The 21,426-nt window shown below is 51.7% G+C and overlaps 1 protein-coding gene across 6 annotated transcripts in view; it reads right to left on the bottom strand.

Moving 5' to 3' along the window:
* The window catches only part of LOC122103314 (junction plakoglobin), a 29,008-nt gene extending 8,315 nt beyond the window's left edge, over positions 1–20,693 (bottom strand). For 2 of the 6 annotated variants that reach the window (XM_042673861.1, XM_042673862.1), the window contains exons 1-8: positions 20,555–20,693; positions 7,979–8,194; positions 5,906–6,165; positions 4,649–4,887; positions 3,640–3,841; positions 2,231–2,375; positions 2,039–2,142; positions 680–1,018 (exon numbers count right to left, since the gene is read on the bottom strand). In XM_042673861.1, coding sequence (XP_042529795.1) covers positions 680–1,018; positions 2,039–2,142; positions 2,231–2,375; positions 3,640–3,841; positions 4,649–4,887; positions 5,906–6,165; positions 7,979–8,186 — 1,497 coding nt within the window. In that variant the 5' untranslated portion in view covers positions 8,187–8,194; positions 20,555–20,693. Of the gene's footprint in view, positions 1–679; positions 1,019–2,038; positions 2,143–2,230; positions 2,376–3,639; positions 3,842–4,648; positions 4,888–5,905; positions 6,166–7,978; positions 8,195–8,455; positions 8,476–19,954; positions 19,997–20,533 lie in introns of those variants that run through there. The other 4 variants (XM_042673864.1, XM_042673863.1, XM_042673865.1 and 1 more) reach the window with 4 other exon arrangements.
* Between the last annotated feature and the right edge of the window lie 733 nt (positions 20,694–21,426).

Genomic DNA, 21,426 nt, shown 5'->3' with positions numbered 1-21,426 from the left:
CCAAGTATACCCCCCCAATCCTCTCCTCTCTTTATTATTTTGGTAGCCCTCCCGAGTTTTATAGCAAGACAGGTGGCTATCCACTAGCGATTTCATTTCCAAACCTCCTGGCATTTCAATGCAGTCAAATTACCAGGTGTTGGGGTATAAGCCCAAAGCTATGCTTTTGTTGTTGCTGTTGTTGTTTTGCTAGAACTCTGGGCCTTGGCACTGAGTTCTTGTTCAAGACTAGAATTCTACCGCTTGAGCCACAGATCCACTTTAGGTTTTTTGGTAGTTAATTGGAGATAAGAGTCTCATGGACTTTCCTGCCTGGGCTAGCTTTGAATCACAATTCTCAGATCAGAAGTGAGGCTATGGCTCAAATAGCAGAGCACTACTAACCTTGAGCACAAAATCTTAGGGACAGTGCCCAAAGCCCTGAGTTCAAGCCCTAGGATCAGCATGCACACACACGCACACACACACACACACACACACACACACACACACACACACACACACACACACACACACACACACACACGAGAGTCTGAGTCTCTGGAGCAGAGACAATGTCCCACAAGAGATATACCTTTACCAGAGTTGAGCCTCCATATTTGAGATCAGTGACAACTCTGCACAGAATGCTTCTCCCCCACCCGCAACCCCCATGCGCTGGCAATGGTGCTGCTGGTACCTTGACCAGTGGCCACTGGTTAGGCTGGTTGAGTAGCTTGACAATGGCTGGGATGCCATAGTTGAGGCGCACAGAGTTCTGGGCCATCTCAGCCTCGGGGTGGCGGCTGGTGAGGTGGCGGAGGGCACAGACAGCAGGCTCCGTGATGTCGTCCTTGTCACCGGCACGCAGGATGGCGTGGATAAGAGCCTCCACCCCGCTGTTCTGGGTCACCAGAGTCTTGTTCTTGCTGTTATTGCAGGTCAGGTTGGACAGTGTTCCAGTGGCACAGGTGAGGACATTGACATCGTCCACACTCAGCTGGTTCACGAGGATCTTCAGCACGCTCTCCAGGCCCTCCTAGGGGACAAGGGACAGGGGACAGGGGAGGGGTGTGGAGAGTGAGCAAGATGCCAGCTCCACATGCCCTGCTGAGTTAGTCCAAGGGGAGAGGCTAGCCAAAGGGCTCGGGTCTGCCTGTGTGTGCCTGGCTACATTCATTCCAAAACCAACCTGAGCAGCAAAGTCTGTGAGATTCTTTATCTTCCAGTTACAGTGAAAAAAGGGGAAGTGGAGCTGTGGCTCAAGTGGTAGAACACCAGCCTTGAGCAAAAAAGGGAGAGCACGTAGGCCCTGAGTTCATGCCCTAGCACCAGCACCAAAATAATAAATGAATAAAAATAAGGAAGTCTCTATTTTATTTTATTTTATTTTTTTCCCCAGAGAGCCATATGGGCCTTTAGGGTGGGACAGGAAGACCTCAGGCTTTGTAGAGAAAGAATCCTAGGTCTGAATCCCAACTCTGAATAACTCCTAAGACCAGGAGTTATTCCTTCACTTTTGGAACCTCAGTTTCTTTCATCTCTACCTTCAGTCTGCTAGAGGGTTAAATGAGCTCATGTTCACAGGACCCATGCAAAATGCCCCAGGATCCAGGTCCAAAACTGTCAGTCAAAAATTGTTAAAAATGTCAGCCATCTTTCTCTGCCCCTCCAGAATTCCTAATAGGGCTACAGCCTCTGGCTAAAAAGATGATGATCTTTTTTTTTTTTTTGGCCAGTCCTGGAGCTTGAACTCAGAGCCTGGGCGCTATCCTTGAACCTCTCTGTGCTCAAGGCTAGTGTTCTACCACTTGTGCCACAGCGCCACTTCCAGCTTTTTCTGTGTATGTGGTACTGAGGAATTGAACCCAGGGCTTCATGCATGCTAGGCAAGCACTCCACCACTAAGCTCCATTCCCAGCCCAGATGATGATCTTTAGGATCTTTTTTCCTGCCTCAGCCACAAAGGAGGAGGATTTAGGAGCCCCAAGTCCTACCCTAGTCCTCCCAGCGGCTGGAGTCTGGACAAGACTGATCACAGGGCGGAACCCTCCCTCACCTGCTTGGTGGCCACATCTGAGAGGTTGCGAAGAGTCCAGAGGCAGTTCTGCACAAGGCGGGGGCTGTTGCTTGTCAGATGCTTGCCCAGGGCTTGCATCCCACCTGGTGTAGAAGACAGGGGTTTTGTCAGTCGCAGAAGAACCACAGCTGGCTGAGTCTGGTGGCGGGTGGAGGCCCCACCCACACTCACCAGCCTCCACGATGGCAGGCTTGTTGCTGGGACACACAGACAGCACCTTGAGCACTCGGCTGGTGGTCCAGAGCAGCTTCTCATAGCTGTAGTTACGCATGATCTGCACGAGTGCCTGCGGTCCTCCATTGGCCAGGATGATCAGCTGTGGGAAAAGCAGAATGAGTGTGCCACAGATAGGGAATGTGGCAAGGAAGGAGTAGGGTATGATAGAGTTGTCTTTACTGAACTTCCACTAAACCCGAGTAAGTTTTGTGGTTCTTTTTTTTAAATTGTCATTACCATGATTTGAACTCAGTGCCTTGTATTTGCGTGGCTAGTGATCTACCACTTGAGCTGCACCTGCAGCCCAGTTTTGTTGTTGTTGTTTTGCTAGTTATTTTGTTTTTTTGTTTTTTTTGGGTCCGGTTGTGGGGCCTAAACTCTGGGCCTGGGCGCTGTCCCTCAGCTCTTCAGCTCAAGGCTAGCGCTCTACCACTTGAGCCACAGCGTCACTTCCGGCTTTTTTCTTTTTGCTTATGTGGTGCTGGGGAATCGAACCCAGGGCCTCATGCATTGCAAGGCAAGCGCTCTACCACTGAGCCACCTTCCCAGCCCTTGCTAGTTATTTTGGAGATGGAGTATCACACATATGTCTGCCTCGGTTGGCTTAGAACTATGATCTTCCAGATCTCAGCTTCCTGAGTAGCTAGGATTACAGGCCCCAGTGTCAAACCAGAATAGCTTTTGTCACGCATAGTGGTACATGCTTATAATCCCAGCACTCAGGAAGAGGAAGCAGAAGGCTCATGAGTTAAAGACCAGCCTGGGCTATACAATGAAACTGCCTCAAAGAAACACTTTAATCCCACTGATGAAAATTTTCTTCTACTTTGGGAAAAGTTGTGTGTGTGTGCAAAGATGTTTCTGACAGCATTTATAAAGGGAGGGAGAAAACTGGTAGCAATCCAAATACTGTTCTCAGAAGAAAATATTAGTGAGATGTTATCTACCATTAGAAGGGTGGTTTTGAGGACAGGATAGTAAAATAAAAATAATTTTAAAAAGATGTTAAAAACAGCAGAAGCTGTTTTGAGAAGCCAGGCACTGAATGCTCATGTCTGTTTATGGCTCAGGAGATAGGACCTAGAGGATTTCAGTTCAAAGCCAGCTGAGGCAAAAGAAGTCTGAGTTAACCAGAAAAAAAGCCTTGTTGCAGGCATGGCCCAAATAGTAGAGCACCAGATGTGAGCAAGAGAGTGAAAGGCCCTAAATTCAAGTCCTGATACAGGCAAAATTAAGAAAAAATGGATATTAATTTTTTTCTTTTCTTATCTTCAAAGAAAGAATTCTGAATAATTCAGAAATAGGATAAAATGCGTATATAGCAGACTAGTGGTAACCTCAGGCCTTGGTGAGCGGAGACCCACCTTGCTTTCCTGGTTGCCATAAGCCAGGAGCTGCAGACAGTCAGTGGTGATGGCCAGGAACTTGGGGTTGTTCTTGTTGAGCAGGGGCACCATCTTCTGCAGTCCATCAGCCAGGCGCACCGCCATCTTAGCCCCCTCCTGGTAGAGCAGCAAGTTGTGCAGTGTGGTGATGGCGTAGAACAGGACTGATTCCACGGGGGAGCTGCAGGGTGGACAGGAGCCAGTGTGAGTCAGGTCCTGGGGCCTAGACTGGAAAAGCTTTCTTCCCACTGTCCCCAGGAAGCCTGCCTGCCTTATACCCATACCCGCCCCAAGGAGAATATTCCTTTGCTAAAACAACAAAAGCAAAACCCTCCCAGTCCCTTGAGCATGGCTCCACTCTTATACATAGAGCATCCAGCATCTCCTCTCCCACTCCTCCTGCTTCTGAGCTCCCCCCTGGGCTAATCACATAGTTGGTCCCTTGACTACGCTCCCTGCAGAGTTCACTACTGTGTGGATGGCCATGAGCTAGGGGCCCTGCCAGAGCTTTGGGAGGGGGCGGGGGAATGAAGTCAACATCTCACCCGAAGGGAGCTCCCAGCTTGGTGTGGGGAGAGAGCTAGGAGAAATGTCACCATTCATACAGGACCAGGAAAGACAAAGGTCACAAGAGACCTCACATAGGCTTTTCTCTCTGCCTGGAATACTTTTCCCTTCATCTACCAAAGCCCAATTCCACTCAGCCAGCCATCAACCCGGAGCCATCAACCCCTTTTCACTCATTAGAGCAATTCAACCTTTTTAGGCTCTGCTGCCACAGCCTACAATATACACACTCTGATAATTAGGCTGCTGTTTAGCTGCCTGCCTCCCTAGCTAGGCTGTGAGCAGCTGAGCAGCAGGATGGGTGTGGCCCTGCAGCCAGCCCATGGCAAGTGTTTAATGTGTTTATGGAAGCCCAGGAAGAATGTGAGAACCCACATAAAGGGAGCCTGGGCTGGCTGCTGCAGTGAGTAGGGGTGAGTACCTGAGCATGCGGACCAGGGCAGGGATGCCTCCAGACTTGAAGATGGCGAGCAGCCCCTCGCGGTGGTGGGAGAGGTTGTGTAGGATGCTGGTGGTACAGCGAGCTGTGTCCAGGTCGCTGGTGTTCTGCATGGTGCGCACCACGGCCGCCACCAGCTGGGGCGAGCCCATCAGCGCCCGCCGCGATGCCTCCTTCTTTGATAACTGGTTCACAATCATGGCTGCCTTGGTCACCACCACCTGGAGGATGGGGAGGTAAGCAGATGGATGAGGCCCTGCAGCCACTGAGAGAAGGGAGAAAGAGACTATCCTGCTACAAAGCCAAGACAGAGCTGGGAGCTGGTGGCTCACACCCATCATCCTGGCTACTCAGGAAACTGACATCTAAGGATCCCAGTTCAAAGCCAGCTCAGGCAGAAGAATCCATAAGACTTTTTTTTTTTTTTTTCCAGTTGTGAGTTTGAACTCTGACTGGGCACTGTCCCTCAGCTCAAGGCTAGCACTTTATCATTTTCAGCCACAGCACCACTTCCAGCTTTTGAGTGGTTAATTAGAGATGTGACTCTTATGGGGATTTTTCTGCCCAGGCTGGCTTCGCACCGTGATTCTCAGATTTCAGCCTCCTGAGTAGCTAAGATTATAGGTGTGAGCCACCAGTGCCAGCAACTGTTTAGTTTTGGTTTTGTTTTTTTTTTTCGGTTAGTCATGGGGCTTGAACTCGTGGCCTGAGCTCTGTTCTTGAGCTTGTATTTTGCTCAATACTAGTGCTTTATCACTTTGAGCCACAGCTCCACTTCCCTGTAAGACTCTTACCTCCAGTTAATCAAAAAATAAAAAAGCCGAGCTGGGAAGATGGCTCAGTAGTAGAATGCTTGCCTAGCATGCATGAGGCCCTGGGTCCGATTCCTCAGCACCACGTAAACAGAAAAAGCCAGAAGTGGCGCTGTGGCTTAAGTGGTAGAGCGCTAGCCTTGAGCTGAAGAGCTCAGGGACAGCGCTCAGGCCCAGAGTTCAAAATCCATGACTGACAGAAAATAAAATAAAACAAATAAGATAAAAAAAAGCCAGAAGTGTAGGTGTTGCTCCAAGAACAAGAGACCTTGAGTTTAAGCCCCAGGATGCACACACACTCACACACAGAGCCCAGGCAAGCCAAGTCAGATGCCTCATGCTCATGAGGTCTCTGGGCCATAAACCTCATCCCCTAGGGTCATGCTCCTCTCCACCCTGCCCCCACCCCACCAGGCCTCTCACTGACCGGGTCCTCATCATTGAGCAGTTTGGTGAGCTCGGGCAAGGCCCGGGTCGCTAGTTCAGCATCATCCTGGTAGTTGATAAGATGAACAATGGCTGACTTGAGCAGCTGGGACGGCTCAGCCAGTCGCTGCAGATTGGTGGCCTGTCCATCAATCTGGGTGGCCAGCAGCAGCGAGCTGTCCTCACTTGTCACACCAGGGCACATGGCCTCCCGCACCCGCTTGGCTCTGGCTGTTGTGGACATCTGGTACTCCAGGTCACCTGGGGGCCAATAAAACAGGGACTGAGCTGACGGAGGATGCAGGGGGAACTCAGAGAGCAGGGCAGGCTACACAGACAGGCCTGGGGCTGCTTCATACCTGGATCAAAGCTCCAAACCACAGTTCTGCATATACCCTGGGATCTGGGAAGGGGAGGGCCATAAGATCGTTGTCTTCACTACGATAAAATGGAGACTACCTGTTCTGTCAGCACAAAGAATGTCTTCTGACAATAAAATAAGATCATAGCTGTGACTTGCTCTGAAAAAGACACAGGTGCCTCACACCTATCACTGCAAGAATGTTAGTAATAATTATTATTAATAAGAGTAGCTAGCCAGGTGCAGGTGACTCATGCCTGTAACCCCTATAGGTACTCAGGAGGCTGAGATCCAGAAGATCGTGGTTCAAAGTCAGCCCAGAGAAGTCCACAAGACCCTATCTTCAAAATAACTAGCAAAAAAAAGCAGAACGGGAAGCATAGCTCAAATGGTAGAAAGCCAATCTAGTAAGCCCAAGACGCTGAGTTCAAATCCCAGTGATGCCTAATAAATAATGCTAATATTTTTTGAGTACTTATGATATGCCTAGTGATGAATTAAGTGCTTTTCTTTTCTCATTTAATCTTACCACAACCCCACAAGGCAAGTACATTATTATATCCACTGTACAGATAGGAAAGCAGAGGTCATAAGGCCAACAGATGAACTCAGGAGCCCAGAGCTTTCTTCTCTTCTCTGTTAACCATCAGGAAAGAAGTAGGATTTGCAATCCTGAGATCTCATTGCTCTAATTATACCCTCACCATCCTCTAAAGTAGCAACCCTCCCACTGCACAGACAGGTAGATAGAGCCCACAGAGCTTCCCAGGCTCACATAGCATATCGGAGTCAGGACCATGAGTTTCGGAAAGTAGGAGCTAGGTCTTCACTAGCGACTCCAGGTTCTGACCCCTGGGTCAGCCTGGAGGCCTCACATATAGGCCTCCCAATGTCCTGTTCTGATGAGAGGAAGGCAGAAGGTCACCCTCGAATTATCTAGGAAGGAGACAGCTACTTGGCTTTCTCATCTAGATGCTAGACTTTAGCTCCCAGTAGAGTGCCCAGTCCTACTAAGACAAGAGCTTCTGCCTAGGGTCAGGGAGGAGACCCAGGATACCAAGACAGAGCTCTGTAGAGCCCTGGCCAGCCACAGTCCACCCTGCGTGTTCCCCACATCCCATAGCTCATCCAGCTGGAATGCCTGGGGCCCTGGAGGCAGAGATGGATGACAGTCCTGGGACCCAGGTACCCCTTGTAAGGTGCCCCTTCCCATAAAATGAAGCCCAGAACTGACTCAGCCACTCCACACCCTGCTCTTAGCCTGTCTGTCTGTCAGCATGTGCTAGCCCAGTTTAGGCTAGCCCCATTCCATGAGACTGGGGTTCCCTGTCTCTCCTACCAGACATGAGGCTCCATAAGCAAAAGAGATGTTTTCCTAGAGTCTCTTGATGACAGGAGCGAAATCCTCCATCATACTCCTACGTTCTCAGAAGGAGGGTATTAGGACTGGTAGCAAGAACCATGTCTTCCTGCAAGCAAATGGTGTCTGCATCCCTCCCAGGTGGGGCTCCCTGAAGTAGCCATGCCTCCGCCCTCAGACTGGGCTGGTGTCTGTGAGCGTGAGCTGTGCCTTCTCCCTTAGACTACTTGGGTCCCTAAGAAAAGAAACTGTGTTTCTGTCCCCAAACTCCTAAAATTCTCTTCCCTTTGCCTTGCCCCCTCCAGGACCCAGCTGGGTTTTCCTCCCCCTGTTAAAGTTCAAAGGGTCCTGACCTTGGTTTTGGGGTGCCCCCTGAGTATAGGTGGTGGTCTTCTTGAGAGTGTACTGCCGCCCACAGGCCTCATCCTCCTCCATGACGCCCTTGCTGCTGACTGAGGGCACGCAGGTGTTGGCCCCTGAGTGGATGCCGGAGTCGTAGGTGTACGTCTGCTGCCACTCCGTCACCTTAATGGGCTGTTCGATCAGGTTCATCACCTCCATGGTGGCTGCTGGGGACACAAACAGGCAGGACATTAGTTGGCAGAGGGACATCCCAACACAGGGCCCCCCTGGTAGCTCAGGCCCAGCCTTTCCCAAGGGCCTCAGGGGGGTCACAGAGGACAAGGGGAGGCCCAGGAAGGGACAGCCTGCCAGCAGAAGGGCTGCAGGGGGCAGGACGCCCCAGAGCCCTCAGCTTGTAACTGACTTCCAGCCCAGAGTGTGGCGCAGTAGAGGGCCAGGTGTCCTCATCCAGCACCTGGCTCGCTCACCTGGTGCTTAAGACTCAATACTTCCAGGGCAAGAGAAGGCCCTCAGGGATCTCCAGTAGCTTCTGGGGCCCCACAGAACCACCCTCACCCTGCTGGGGCTCCCTGGGAAAGGCTGCGGAGGTGAGGCAGCGAGGCCACAGCACCCAGCCATTGGCTGGGAGACTGGGTGGGACAGGGAAGCGGTCAGACAGGTTTCTCTGGGCGCCCCAGGGCGCCTTCTGAGTTCCTGGATCTCACTTTCCATAGGCTGGGCAGGATCAGGGCCTAGGTTTCTCTTTCTCCCAGCTCCCCTGCGCCTCCAAGCCTTCCCGGAATTCTCAGTGGCCTCGTTTTCAATCTCAGTGGCTTACTCCCAGGCCAGTCCACCTCTGCTGTGCCTTAGCATCCTATCTGGAATTCTGGGTCCCTCAAGGGTGGTTGTGAGGACCGTGCTGGCAGGGAACTCAACATGGTATGGGTACATAGTAGGTATTCAATGTTAGAGGCCACATCGGCTCACCTCCCCAGGGGAACCCAGGCTAGGGGGTATGGAATGTGACAGGCCTCTAGGGATGTCACTATTATTCAGGACACCCTGAATACACACACCAGCCTTCTCTGCATCTTCGGGCACCTGTAGATTAGTTAATGAGCATCTGGTCCCTTCTTTGAACTGATGGGGGTGGGGAGAGCTGGGGTCAGGGAGTCAAGGCAAGCTGAGAGGCCTAAGGCATGTGACAACTCTCACAAATATATCACCTTAAACCAGGCACCAGTGGTATACCTCACATCTGTGACCCTAGCTACTCAGGAGGCTGAGGTCTGAGGATTGTGGTTCAAAGCCAGCCCAGGCAGAAACGTCTGTAGGACTCGTATTTCTAAGTAACCAGCAGAAGATCAGAAGTAGAGGTGTTGCTCAAGTGGTAGAGCACCAGCCTTGAGCAGAAAAGGCCAAGCAAGAGAGCAAGGCCTGGAGTTCACACACACACACACACACACACACAATGTGTTATCCTCACAAGCGGCTTCCAAGCACAGTTCCTGTCTCTCCATTTATAAATGTGGGACTGAGGTTAGAAGAGCCAGAAACAGGCACAGGCATGCGTGGTGGGGAGGTCAGTATCCCAGTGGGATGAGCCTCAAGAGAGGAAGCTGAGCCAGGCTGTTCCACCCATAAAAGGGAAAGGCACTGGGCATCTCAAATCACTTATCCTGATATAATGGAGGAGCCGTGAGGATGAGGTACTTGGCCCCACCCAGGAACAAAGAGACCAGTCACAGAGGAGTGACAGCCCTAGCACTACCCTCAAGAAACATGAAGGGAGCGCTCTGTGTGTGTGTGTGTGAGTGTGTGAGTGTGTGTGTGTGTGTGTGTGTGGTGGTAGTACACGCCTGTATTCCCAGCTACTCTGGAGGATAAGGCATGATTGCAAGTTTGACACTGGCTTGGATGTCATAAAGAGACCTCATTTAAAAACAACAACCAGCCTGACCAACAATTCTCCAGGTCTCACTACCTTTTATGGCTGCACACAGCCCCTCCCTTGCTGTAAACACACCTGGAACAGGCAGAGGCAGGAGCCAGACCAGCTCTCAGCTGTCTTCTTTCCTCCCCTCCTGCCACCAGGAGTGACTCAGAGTTTCGAGCTGATAAACAGAATCAGGCCCAGGACACCAGGAGGCAGGCTCAGTGCCACCAGGTGTGCACAGCTACTGCCCGGCATTTACCAAGTGAGGCACCCCCTCCCTCCCGCCCCAGCTTCGCCAGGCCAAGGGCAGGAAACCAGGGAGCCTGGAGAAGGCAGACTCAGGAAAATCCTGCTGGGCATTCCTCCTGACCAGGCCCCTCCCAATCCTCACCTCTGTGCCCCAAGGGTAGGACACAAGAGAGAACTGGGGACTTTGGAAGGATCCAGGGCCACAGAAGCGCTAGGGCCTGGGTCGGGGGAGGACTGGACCCCCAAACACTTGAGAAGGAGGTAAAGAAGCAGAAGCAGAGTCTCTCTCTCTCTCCTCTCTCCCTCTCTCTCTCTCTCTCACTCACACACACACACACAATGCCACTCTGCTATACAGAAAGCTAAGCCAACATCCGATGCTGAGCCTTGGTCAGCTGGGCTCTGGATGAGCTCTGGACATCTCCAGCTCTGGTCAATACAAACACCCCAGCCCAAGCAGAAAAAGTGTCCCCTTCATAGAAACAGCCACCCAACCCTAGGACCAAGCCTGATGAGAAGGTGCTCACCCACAGCACAGGGGCCAGCCTTGTGGGAAAGGACCACCATGATCAATATTAGCAGAATGACAGGAACTTCCTCCTCCCAAGCCCCACACCACCCCAGCTGCCCCAGCCTGGAGCCAAGGGAAGCTGACGGCTGGACAGCTGCCCAGGCAAGGCAGAGGTCAAAGGATATCAGGGGGCAGGCATCTAGTTGCCTTTAATAATCCATGAATCTCAACCTTGGCAGGCAAAGTTGACATAATTATTCTGTTTCTTTCTCCTTTTTCTATTTACTTACTTACTTTTTTTTTTTTTTTGCCGGTTGTGGGGCCTGAACTTTGGGCCTAGACGCTCCTTCAGCTCTTCAACTCAAGGTTAGCACCCTACCACTTAAACCACAGCATCACTTCTGGTTTTTTCTGCTTATGTGGTGCTGAGGAATCAAACCCAGGGCCTCATGCATGCAAGGCAAGCACTCTACCACTGAGCCACCTTCTCAGCCCCATTACTTACTTATTTGTGTATTTATTTTTGCCAGTACTGGAGCTTGAACTCAGGGCCTAGGTACTATCTTAGGTTTTTTTGTTTGTGGCTGGTGCTCTACCACTTGAGCCACAATTCCACTTCTGGCTTTTTGATGGTTAATTGGAGATAAGAGTCTCACAGAAGCTGGGCACTGGTGGCTCATACCTGTAATCTTAACTACTCAGGAGGGTAAGATCTAAAGATCACAGTTTGAAGTCAGCCCAGGCAAAAAAGTCTGTGAGACTCCAGAAATGGAGTTGTGGCTCAAGGGATACAGCACTAGCCTTGAGCACAAAAGCTAAGGGTCAGTGCTCAGGCCTAGAGTTCAAGCTCTAGGACTCTGTGTTGAAATAAAGCCTCATAGACTTTCCTGCCCAGACTGGCTTTGAATCTCCATCCTCAGATCTCAGCCTCCTGAGTGTTTAGGATTACAGGCCTGTGCTACTGGCACCCACCTTTATTGGGGGGTAGGAAGTACTGGGGTTTGAGCTAGGAGTCTTGAACTGGCTAGGCAAACATTCTTCCTATCCTCCATTCCTAAGCAGGGAAACTGAGCTTCCACCTTAAGGAAATGGTGTAGTCCTGCTCATATCCAGATTTGTCCCACCCTAGGAACAACATTTAGCCCACCAGTCAATACTTGGTAATTGGGGTACAGGGCTTGCCTAGCAACCCATCTCAGAACAAAGATAGATAGGTAGGTAGGTAGGTAGGTAGGTAGATAGATAGATAGATAGATAGATAGATAGATAGATAGATAAGCAAGGGAAGAGGGGTCTGATGTAGAGAAAGAAAATCAGGGTGGGTGCCAGTGGTTCATCCTTGTAATCCTAGCTACTCAGTAGGCTGAGATTTGAGGATCATGGTTTGAAGCCAGCCCAGGCAAGAAAGTTATGAGACTCTTACCTCCTACAAATTACTCAGGAAAAAGCCAAAGGTGGTGCTGCGGCTCAAGTGGCAGAGCATAACCTTGAGCAAAAGAAGCTCAGGGGCAGCAGCCCAGGCCCTGTGTTCAAAACCCAGGCCCAGCAAAAAAATAGAACACCAGGCTACACGTCAATTCTCTCAGGGTTGCATCTCATCTCTGCCTGGAGGCTCTTGGGGCAATTTCTTTCCCGGCTCTGGGCCTTATCTGGTGATTTCAAAGGAATACCTGATATCTCAGATTTTCAGACTAAGAGACCCAGGACCCAAAGACAGAGAAGGCAGAGTGAGGTCAGAGTTGGAAAGCAGTTCAGAGAGGAGATAAACATTAGAACTCTTCCAAAATAAAAATAAAAATGCTGGGTGCTGGTGGCTCAGGCCTGTAATCCTACTCAGGAGGTTGAAATCCATGAGACTACCACCAGAAGCGAAGGTAGCACACTAGCCTTGAGGGAAAGAGCTCAGGGACAGTGCCCAGGCCTTGAGTTCAAGCCCCACAACAGACAAAAAAAAAAAAGGAATCATGGGAATAACTATGCTGGAGGTGACAGGGAAACTAGAAGTCCCACCACAGGCAGGACTGACAACCAGCCCCACCTTGCTCCCTACTACTTGTCAGGAGAACCTGGGAAATTCTCTTACAAGAGTCCAAAGTACAGGTTTGGCTATTCCCAGGGTGGAGGGGGCCACACCCAGTTTGGTGTCATTGCTCTCCACCCTGGACCAGGAGCCAGACCTTCCACAATGTCCCTGGACAGAGCCAAGGTGGAAGCAAGACAGACAGCATTGGGGGGGGGGGGGGGGGGAGGAAGGGGGCCCAAGAGGGAGACAGAAGAGGCGAGGGCGGGTTTCTGAGTTGAATGGAGAACTTTTGTTTAATAACACACTCTATTGTTGGCAGCAGGGGGAGGAAGAAGCCTGGGTGCTTGGGTGAAGGGGTGGGGTGGGGAGGGCAAGCCCAAGGACAGGAAAGAGAAGACAGGGTGTGTGATGAGCCCTTCCTCTGCCAGGTAGTGACTACATAAGACTGTGAGCAATGAGGCTGCCAAGGATGGACCCTTGCCCTTCCTGATCCCCCCTCCCCCAATATACAGCCCACTGCCATGCTGGTGCTGGGAACCTTCAACACAAGGATATCTTACAGAATATGGCTCAACCCTGACTTCAAAAATAACCCCACTTAGCTGAGGAGGCTCCAGTGGTTCACACCTGTAATCACAGCTACTCAGGAGGCTGAGATCTGAGGATCGTGGTTTGAAGCCAACCCAGGCAGGAAAGTCCACGGGACTCTTTTCTCCAATTAACCAGGAAAAAAAAAAAAAAGTGGAGCTGTAGCTCAAGTGGTACAGCACCAGCCTTGGGGAAGCGGAGGGGGGCACAAAAGGATAGTGGCCAGGCCCTGAGTTCAAGCCCTAGTACTAGAAAAATAAATAAATAAGTAACCCCACCAAAGCAACATCGGTTTCCCACCTCAGCCAGTACTGGGGACAGTCAGCTACAAGTGGGACAATCAGTAATAGGTACAGTTAGGCTGCCAAGTGTCATTAAGTCAGCAATGGCTGTTAGAGACTGTCCTGAGTCCAGGATCAGAAATGATGCATTTGGAGACTGTACAGGCAGAACTGGGCTGGGCCCCCAGGCCAGAGGCTAGTTAGTACCTTTTCAGCCTCAAATCCATAGGCTCAGACAGTAACAAGGAGCAGGGGGCAGGGCATTTTGAAGTGGGAGAGGGGCTCCATCCAGTAGTACCCTCTCTGGCTGTGTGCTTTAGCTTCCTTTTCCTCATCTGTATAATGGGAGAGCACCAAGCTCGTAGTGAACAGGATTGCAAATGGAAGCCAGCGGCAGATAGGAAATGCCCCTCAAGCATCCTTAGATTAGACACAGAGTCGCCCAGGATGCACCAGCCAGCCCACTGTCTTGAGATCCCCTAAGTTAAGAGATAGGGAGCCAGTTTCCTCCTAGGCCTACGCAGGAGCTCCTGGGAGAGGTGAATGGAGCATGACAAGAGAGAATCATGTCCACTCCCAGGTAGGTAGAGGGGGCTTTGCCCACCTCCACCTTGCACACTTTTGTCCTATAGCCAGAGGCCGTGGACCAAGAAGGTCAGGGCATTCCCCCATAGCAGTCCACTGGGGCAGAGGCCAGCTCTGCGGGGTCACCAGCCCCAGCTGAGCTGGCACAGTATCCCAGGCACATACAAACAGACTATCTAGCATAGACCCAGACAGACACACACACACACACACACACCCAGCTATTTCCCTGACAGCTACTCTTGACACTTTCCCAGAGAGTCTCTCCCTTTAGGCTGGTGCTGCTCCAGAACAGAGACACACATACACCTCTCACCCACCAGAGCAAGATGTTTCTCCATCAGCAGAATGATCAACTCCCAGAAAGAAGAGACCGGTGAGGGAGCCCTGCCTGGCCAGGCTGGCCAAGCTGGTGGGGATGGAAGACAGAGAAGTTTCCGGAGGAACACCCTCACTTCCAGTCTGAAGGAGAGCCCGGGGCTGCTGCTGAGGATGAGCTGGGGACTGGAAAGGGGGACTCAGGCCAGCGACCCAGCTGCTGTTTGTTCTCCTCCTGGGCTGCTTCCCAAAGCAAACAGATCAGGGTGGGAAAATGAAGAGGATTTGGAGGAAGAAGGAAATGCTGGGTTCAAGGCACAAGACCTTGGCAACCTCAGGGCTCCCCTGGAAAGGACTCCAGCTGGAGCAGTCTCTCAGTTGGAGACCCTCCTGCGGCAGATGAGCCCCAAACCGGAACTCCTGGGAATGGAAAAACACCCCGGCCACATCAGAAGCAACAGCAATCAGCTGACTATGCACTGGAACTTAATACACAAGAACCCTCCACACACACAGCTTCCAGCCTCCAGTGAGAGCAGCCTGATCTCCAGTGACAGTAGCTGAAATCAGGCACTCAGGGCTCACACCTGTAATCCTAGCTACTCAAGAGGCTGAGATCCAGGTTCAAATCTGGAAAGTTTGTGAGACTCTTATCTACAATTAATCTCCCTAAAAAAGCCAGAAGTGACACTATCACTCAAGTGGTAGAACTGACAGGCTTGAGAGGAAAAAAAACAAAAAACAAAAGTAAGAGTACAAGGCCCTGGGTTCAAGCTCCAGTACTGGCATAAATAATCATTCTATGGTGAAGGCTAGAAGGATGTCTCTGTGACCAGTGCTTGCCTAGCATGCTGGAGGCCTTGGGTTCCATTCCCAGCACTGGGAAAAACAAACAATAGCTCACGGTGTTGTACAGGGAATATGATTGTCCAGAGGGAAGCGGGCAAAAGAACAGGACCGGAAGGAAGGAAAGAGAGGAGTAATAATGGTTGTCGCTTTACAAAGTTAGGATTAAAAATGATGTTTTTGCTTTGGTCTCCAATTTTTCTAAACTTCTCAAAAATTTCCCACAATGACCAGACAGTACGTTTTCTATTAAGGAAGGAGGCAATTACTCCCAAGGAGGCAACTGGCTGACTGCTCAGCCTCTACCCCAATTCTACCCCTCTCCCTGCTACCAGTTAGAAAGATGAAAATCTTTCTCCATCATGGGGAAAGATAGAGAAAGCTAAGATCCCCACCCTAAGGCCTCAAAGGCTAAGTGCTTTCTCCTTAGACCTGACCCAGGAAGATTCTGGAAAATGGGTTGGGCCATGTTCCCAGACCTCTGCCAGACTCAACTATGTTCCAGGAGATCTCAGGATGTCACCAGCAGGAAATGTAACCCAGGTGACCTGTTTCAGTTCCACTGCTTTTTGTCTCCACAGGGTCACTGGGCCAGCCTGCTCATGTGTCTGTCCCTCTCACAGTCTTGTGATTCTTCTCAAAAAAAAAAAAAAAAACAACACAGGGACTCTTACATCAGACTCCCACACCAGCCAAGGAACCCTCCCTCCTGGCCCACCTAAGAAGCCATCATGATTTTCTACCTCTTTTCTCATCTTCAAGTCAAAATTGACCTTCTTATCCCAGTGCTGGTGGCTCACCTCTGCAATCCTAGATACTCAGGAGGCTGAGATCTGAGGATGATAGTTCAAAGCTAGCCAGGCAGAAAAGTCGAGACTCTTTTTTTTTTTTGGATTTGTAAGAACAGAACATTTATTAGGATACGAAGGACATAGGGAGAGGAATAGTTTGTTTTTTTTGTTGTTGTTGTTTTTGTCGGTCGTGGGGCTTGAACTCTGGGCCTGGGCGCTGTCCCTCAGCTCTTCAGCTCAAGGCGAGCGCTCTACCACTTGAGCTACAGCGCCACTCCCGGGAGAGGAATAGTTTGATAACAATGATTGAATATCCCTTGAATACTTAAGAATTTTTTAAATTTTATGCCTTAACATTCAACTGGAGCATGAGACTCTTACCTCCAATTATTAACCTCTAGTAGAGTGCCAGCCTTGAACATAAAAGCTAAAGTTCAGTGCCCAGGCCCTGAGGTCAAGCCCCAGAACCAACACACACACACACACACACATACAAATTGCCTCTCCTTGCCTCTAGAAGAAAGTTTTCTTCTATAAAGGCTATCAGACCTACTTGCTCTAGAGTCCTTAGGGCAATGGAAAGCATCAACTTATGATACCTGCAGTCAGCTGAACTACAGTCATTCTCTCTCTCATCCTCTTCTCTCTCATGCCAAGGCCCTTAGCTTACTCTAGAATCAATCATCAGTATGCTGGGGTCCCCTCTTGTCCTCAAGGAATGTAAGCCCACTTGGGAGAGGCTCAGTACTCTGTCCACCTGCACCAGCACATATGCAGAACCCATTCCCAGACCCTAGTTCCAGAGATGCCCAGCTGACAGAAGTACCAGGACCAGCAGATCTGAGGGAACAATGTGACATCAGTTTCTTCCACTAAGGTCCAAGACTGCGACAGCACCCAAGACCCCTACCCATCACCAGCAAGACCCTCCCACTGCAGCCTCTGGGTTTCCCAGCCTCTAGCCAGTATCATCCAAGAGAATCTGGCAGAGCTCACTGGCACCATCCAGCAGGAAACGCACCCAAGCCTAAATCTGACTCTCATTTCTTTCCACTCCCCAGGGAGTGGTGCCCCTTCCTTCATCCTGGCATAGCCTTATGCCCTATGCAGATGTCCTATGCAGGCAACTCCCACTTCCTACTCTGGGATAAGCCCAGAAAGCAGACTCTGCCTAGCCATCAGCCTGGACAGCACAGCTTTGACCTCTGATCTTCTTCCCTTCTACCTCCCTAATAACTACCCAGGGTCTGGCCTTAGGGAGCTCCCCCTTGATGAACCCCTGAGGAAGTTTCAGAGCACTGGTAGCTAGGACCGGTGAGTCATCCCCACCCGACAAACCTGTCCCCGCCTTCACCACCCACGTACATCTTGATGGGCCCAATTGAATTCTCTTTTCCCTGCTTGAACAGAGATTCTCAAAAAGGAGCAGGAGCCCACTCCTTTCCTGGGGGTCTGGGTGGAAAAGCTCGGTAGAAGAGCACTTGCTTAGCACCACAAAGACCCTAATGCCAGTTGGACCTCCGCTTAAAGCCATTTAACTCCCCTTTGTTGTAAATCCTTCATCTGTAGGATGGAATTAACAGTACCTGTTTTTAGGGATAGATTAAGTGAAAACAGTAATGAAAGGGTTTGGTATTCGTAGTTTTTTGGTGTGTTTTTTTCTCTCTCTCTCTTGATTTTAGTTACCACTGAACAAGACCCTACTGGGTAGGTAGGTTATATAATTCCTGCTTTGCTAAAGAGGTTACTGAGGCTCCAAGTGGGGAAGTTGGCTGGACCAAGGCTATACCAGTAATGAGACACGGAGCTGAACTCAATTAGGCCACAACTAGCCTGCTAGACCATCTCTCCAGATAAAGCACTTGTTTGTGGACAAGTCAATTGTGCTACCTCCTGCTAAAGTAGCTCCTAGAGGGGACAGACTGCCCTCTCTCGTGCAACACTCCATGAGCCCCCCTCCCCTCCCCCAGAACTGAAAAGGCTGCCAGCTCTAGCCTGGCCTTCTGAAACCCCCACATGGCATTCTCTAAGCACAGCCCTGGCAGCCCAAACAGCAGCTCCAGAGGGAATAGGGTGGAGCTGGGTACAGGCGAGTGTAAGTGTGAGTGTGTGAGTGTGTGTGTGAGTGTGTGTGTGTGTGTCTGTGTAGGTGCCTGTCACCCAAGCTGGGACTTGATCTGGCAAGAAATGACTAATCGGATCCTGCCTTCTCTTCCCCCTCCCTCCAGCCCAGTCAGAAGCCAGTTTTCACCCAGCACCTCCTAGCCATACTTCCTCAGTATTATCTTTTCATCAGAGCCACAAACCAGATTAGCTAAACTAATTATTTAGCTAACATAATTGTAATGCCTTCCCCTCCTCCACCTTGGCACAGAGAAGAGGGAAAATAGGTTGTTTGGGCCTAAACTCTATGCCCCTGTAAGCTTCCCAGAGGTGGATCTGTGGACTGTCCCACCCACCACTCAGCTGAGCCTGATCACCACTTAGGATACCTGGAAATGGATGGGTCTGCTCCCACCCCTTTCATCAATAACCAAACAAGGAGAAAGCAGGGCTTTCCTAAGTGGGTTTCAAGCGGCATTGGTCCCCTCACCCCTGTCCCCCCCACCCTACTGTCCCAGGACTGAGGGAGAATCCAGCTCTTACATTCCTGCTCTGTGTCCCAAGGAATCTGGGCTCCAAATCCCTGCAAAAAGACCACACTTCATTTTAAAAACAAAAACAATGTAGCAAGCCTAGTCAAAATCTTCAATTCAGTCCAGAGGATGGGCTCACAGCAAGGGGGAAAACCAAAGTTGCTCTGCCTAAGTGTGCCTGGCCTGGAAGAAATGGTCCTCCAGAAAGCCTTCGGCCCGCCCAGCTTGTCTCACCAAACGTTCAGAAAGGGGACTGCAATATAAGTAAATAAACGAATACATAATTAAAAATTTTAAATCATAATTTTTAAAAAAGCAAGTGGGTAGAGTTAGCTTTGTTGTTTCAATGCCAGCCAGAGCCAGCTAAGTAATGTGGGGGATGGGGTGGGTGGAGACAAGGGGGATGGGGGGTGAGAGACAGTCGCTCTCTCTCTCTCTCTCTCTCTCTCACACACACACACACACACACACACACACACACATCCACTCCTCAGTTTGGCCCACCCCCCCATTCCTGGGGAAAGGGCAGAGCTTGGGAGAGAAAGCCACTTAGGCAAAGCTTCAACCGAGGGGGTGTGGTGGTCCCCAGAGGCAGGAAGAGAAGGAAGAAGCTGCTTCCTTTCTCCCTACCACCCCCCTCTCCCCACCTTGGGCCCTAGAGGCCCAGCAAACAGGATGAAGCTGGGGAGGTGGGGGTGGGGGGACAGGGTCAGGGCGCAGGCCCTGGCTCACAGTCAGCCAGCCTGGGGCTAGCTGGGAGAAGGGGGTTTGCCTCCTAGTAGGACCCTAAACCTGGAGGCAGCTCAGGGCAGGAGCTCAGGAGACAGGAAACACCCCCTCCTCCAAAGCTGCGGTGGCTACTTCCAATGGAAAAGTTTGTTTGGGTGATTTGTTCAGTAATAAGAGGTTAGAGAAAAGGGATATCAACACTCTAGAAGCCACAGCTACTGGGATACTGGGAACTGGACGAGGTGACCCTGAATTCTACCTACCTACGTACAGACACCCTCCCCAACCCCACCCCAGCAGATCCCAGGCCAAAGCCACGAAAGCCAGACACCACTGGGGCACTAAGTCAGACCTGGCACCAGCACCTCTTCCCCCACCAGGTTACACCTATCCCACAGGAGGGGGGAGGGGGCGAGGAGGTACCGCACCCACGAAGCTCCTGGAGCTGGAGGGCAAGGCCTCGGTCCTCCTCCGGGAGGACCGACGGCGCTCACCTGCTCAGCAGGTGGGGTCCGTGTCGCTGGAGAAAAAATGTGAGCACGGTGCCCCCTCCACCCCAGGATTGGGCAAGCTGGGTGCAGACAATAGGGCCCCACCCAGGCCCTGGGGGAGAAGGGAGGGGAGGGAAAGCCAGGATGACGCGTTGGGGTGGGGTGAGGGTGGCCCCGAAGAGAAACGGCGGCCAGCAAGTTTCCCCGCACGGTAAATTCCTGACGGCGGTGTGAGCTCCGGGACGCAGGCGGAGCCGGTCAAAGTCTGTCACGTCGTCGCCCAGAGTCGGGGACGCGGCGTCCAGCAAGCTTTCCGGGGAGAGGGGGTGGCGGGCAGGTACCTGCGCCCATCTCTCCCTCCCCTCCCTCCTCAGATCTGGGGCTCGTGGAACCCCGAGGCGCGCTCCGCCCGCCCCGGGAGCCGCGCGCCCCTGGGGTCGCCGCGCCCGGGACCCCAGCGCGCCCCCTGCCGCCGGTGTGGCATGGCGCGCCGGGTCACCCGCCCTCACCTGCCCGGACACGGCTGGGATCGGCCACTCCGATCCGCTGGCTTCTCCCTTCTAAAGCTTTCCCTAGCGATACCTGTCTCCCGATCGTCCGCACCTGCGTGTAGAGCCTGGCCTGGCCGGGTCGGTATCGGGCCGGGTGGGAGAGCCGGCGCTGGCAGCGGACTGAGCTCGGCGCGCGCGGGCGGCGGCTGCTCCGGACTCTGGCCAAGACAGCAACTCAGTAACCGAACAAAAGGAGAAGGGACCTGACAGCCAAGCCACACCTCTCAACCCCACCCCCCCACCCCGTTAAGCTCCGCCTCCTAGGGAGACGCCCACCCGCTGGTGCCAGGTCATTGGCTGTGTCTTCTGACTGTCTCGTCGGGGGGCGGAGCGTCGCTGCCAGTCCTCTAACACCGCCACCTCTGTTTATGAGCTTGCCATTGGCCCCAGGGACTGCCAGTCGATGCTAGGGGATGGACTCTAACTTGAGGTCCCATGCATTCTTCATCTATTGGCAGATAGAAAGTTACTACCTCTTGATTGGACGAGGGACTGTCAGTAAGACTAAGGAAAGAACCAATGGAAGGGATGGGGTGTGTCTTGCCCCACCCTGGCTCTGAGCAGGTAAGGCTTATTGCTCTCCCCCATCTCCTCTACCTGTCCAACAGGTGAGTCAGGGGGCGCCGTGGGAAAGGGCTGACGCCTTCACTGGCCAGCCAACTCAGCGTCAGGCGTGAAGCTTTGGGCTTATTCATCTGTGCCCCAAAGTAGTAATAGCATATTTGTAAAGCATTTCATAAGCTTTGTGCAGGGTTGGTGTGTGTGTGCGCGCGCGTGTGTGTGCGCGTGTGCGTGTGTGTGTGCGTGCGTGTGTGTGTGTGTGTGTGTGTGTGTGTGTGTGTGTGTGTGTGTGTCCTGAGGCTTGAACTAAAGGCCTAGGCACTGTCCCTGAGCTTTTTTGCTCAAAGCTATTGCTCTACTACT

Source organism: Dipodomys spectabilis, unplaced genomic scaffold (assembly GCF_019054845.1).
Source record: "Dipodomys spectabilis isolate Male_0828 unplaced genomic scaffold, ASM1905484v1 ptg000018l, whole genome shotgun sequence".
NCBI classification, from domain to species: Eukaryota; Metazoa; Chordata; class Mammalia; order Rodentia; family Heteromyidae; genus Dipodomys; species Dipodomys spectabilis.
Note: the sequence above shows the minus strand (reverse complement) of the source record. Positions and strands in the feature narration are given on the sequence as shown.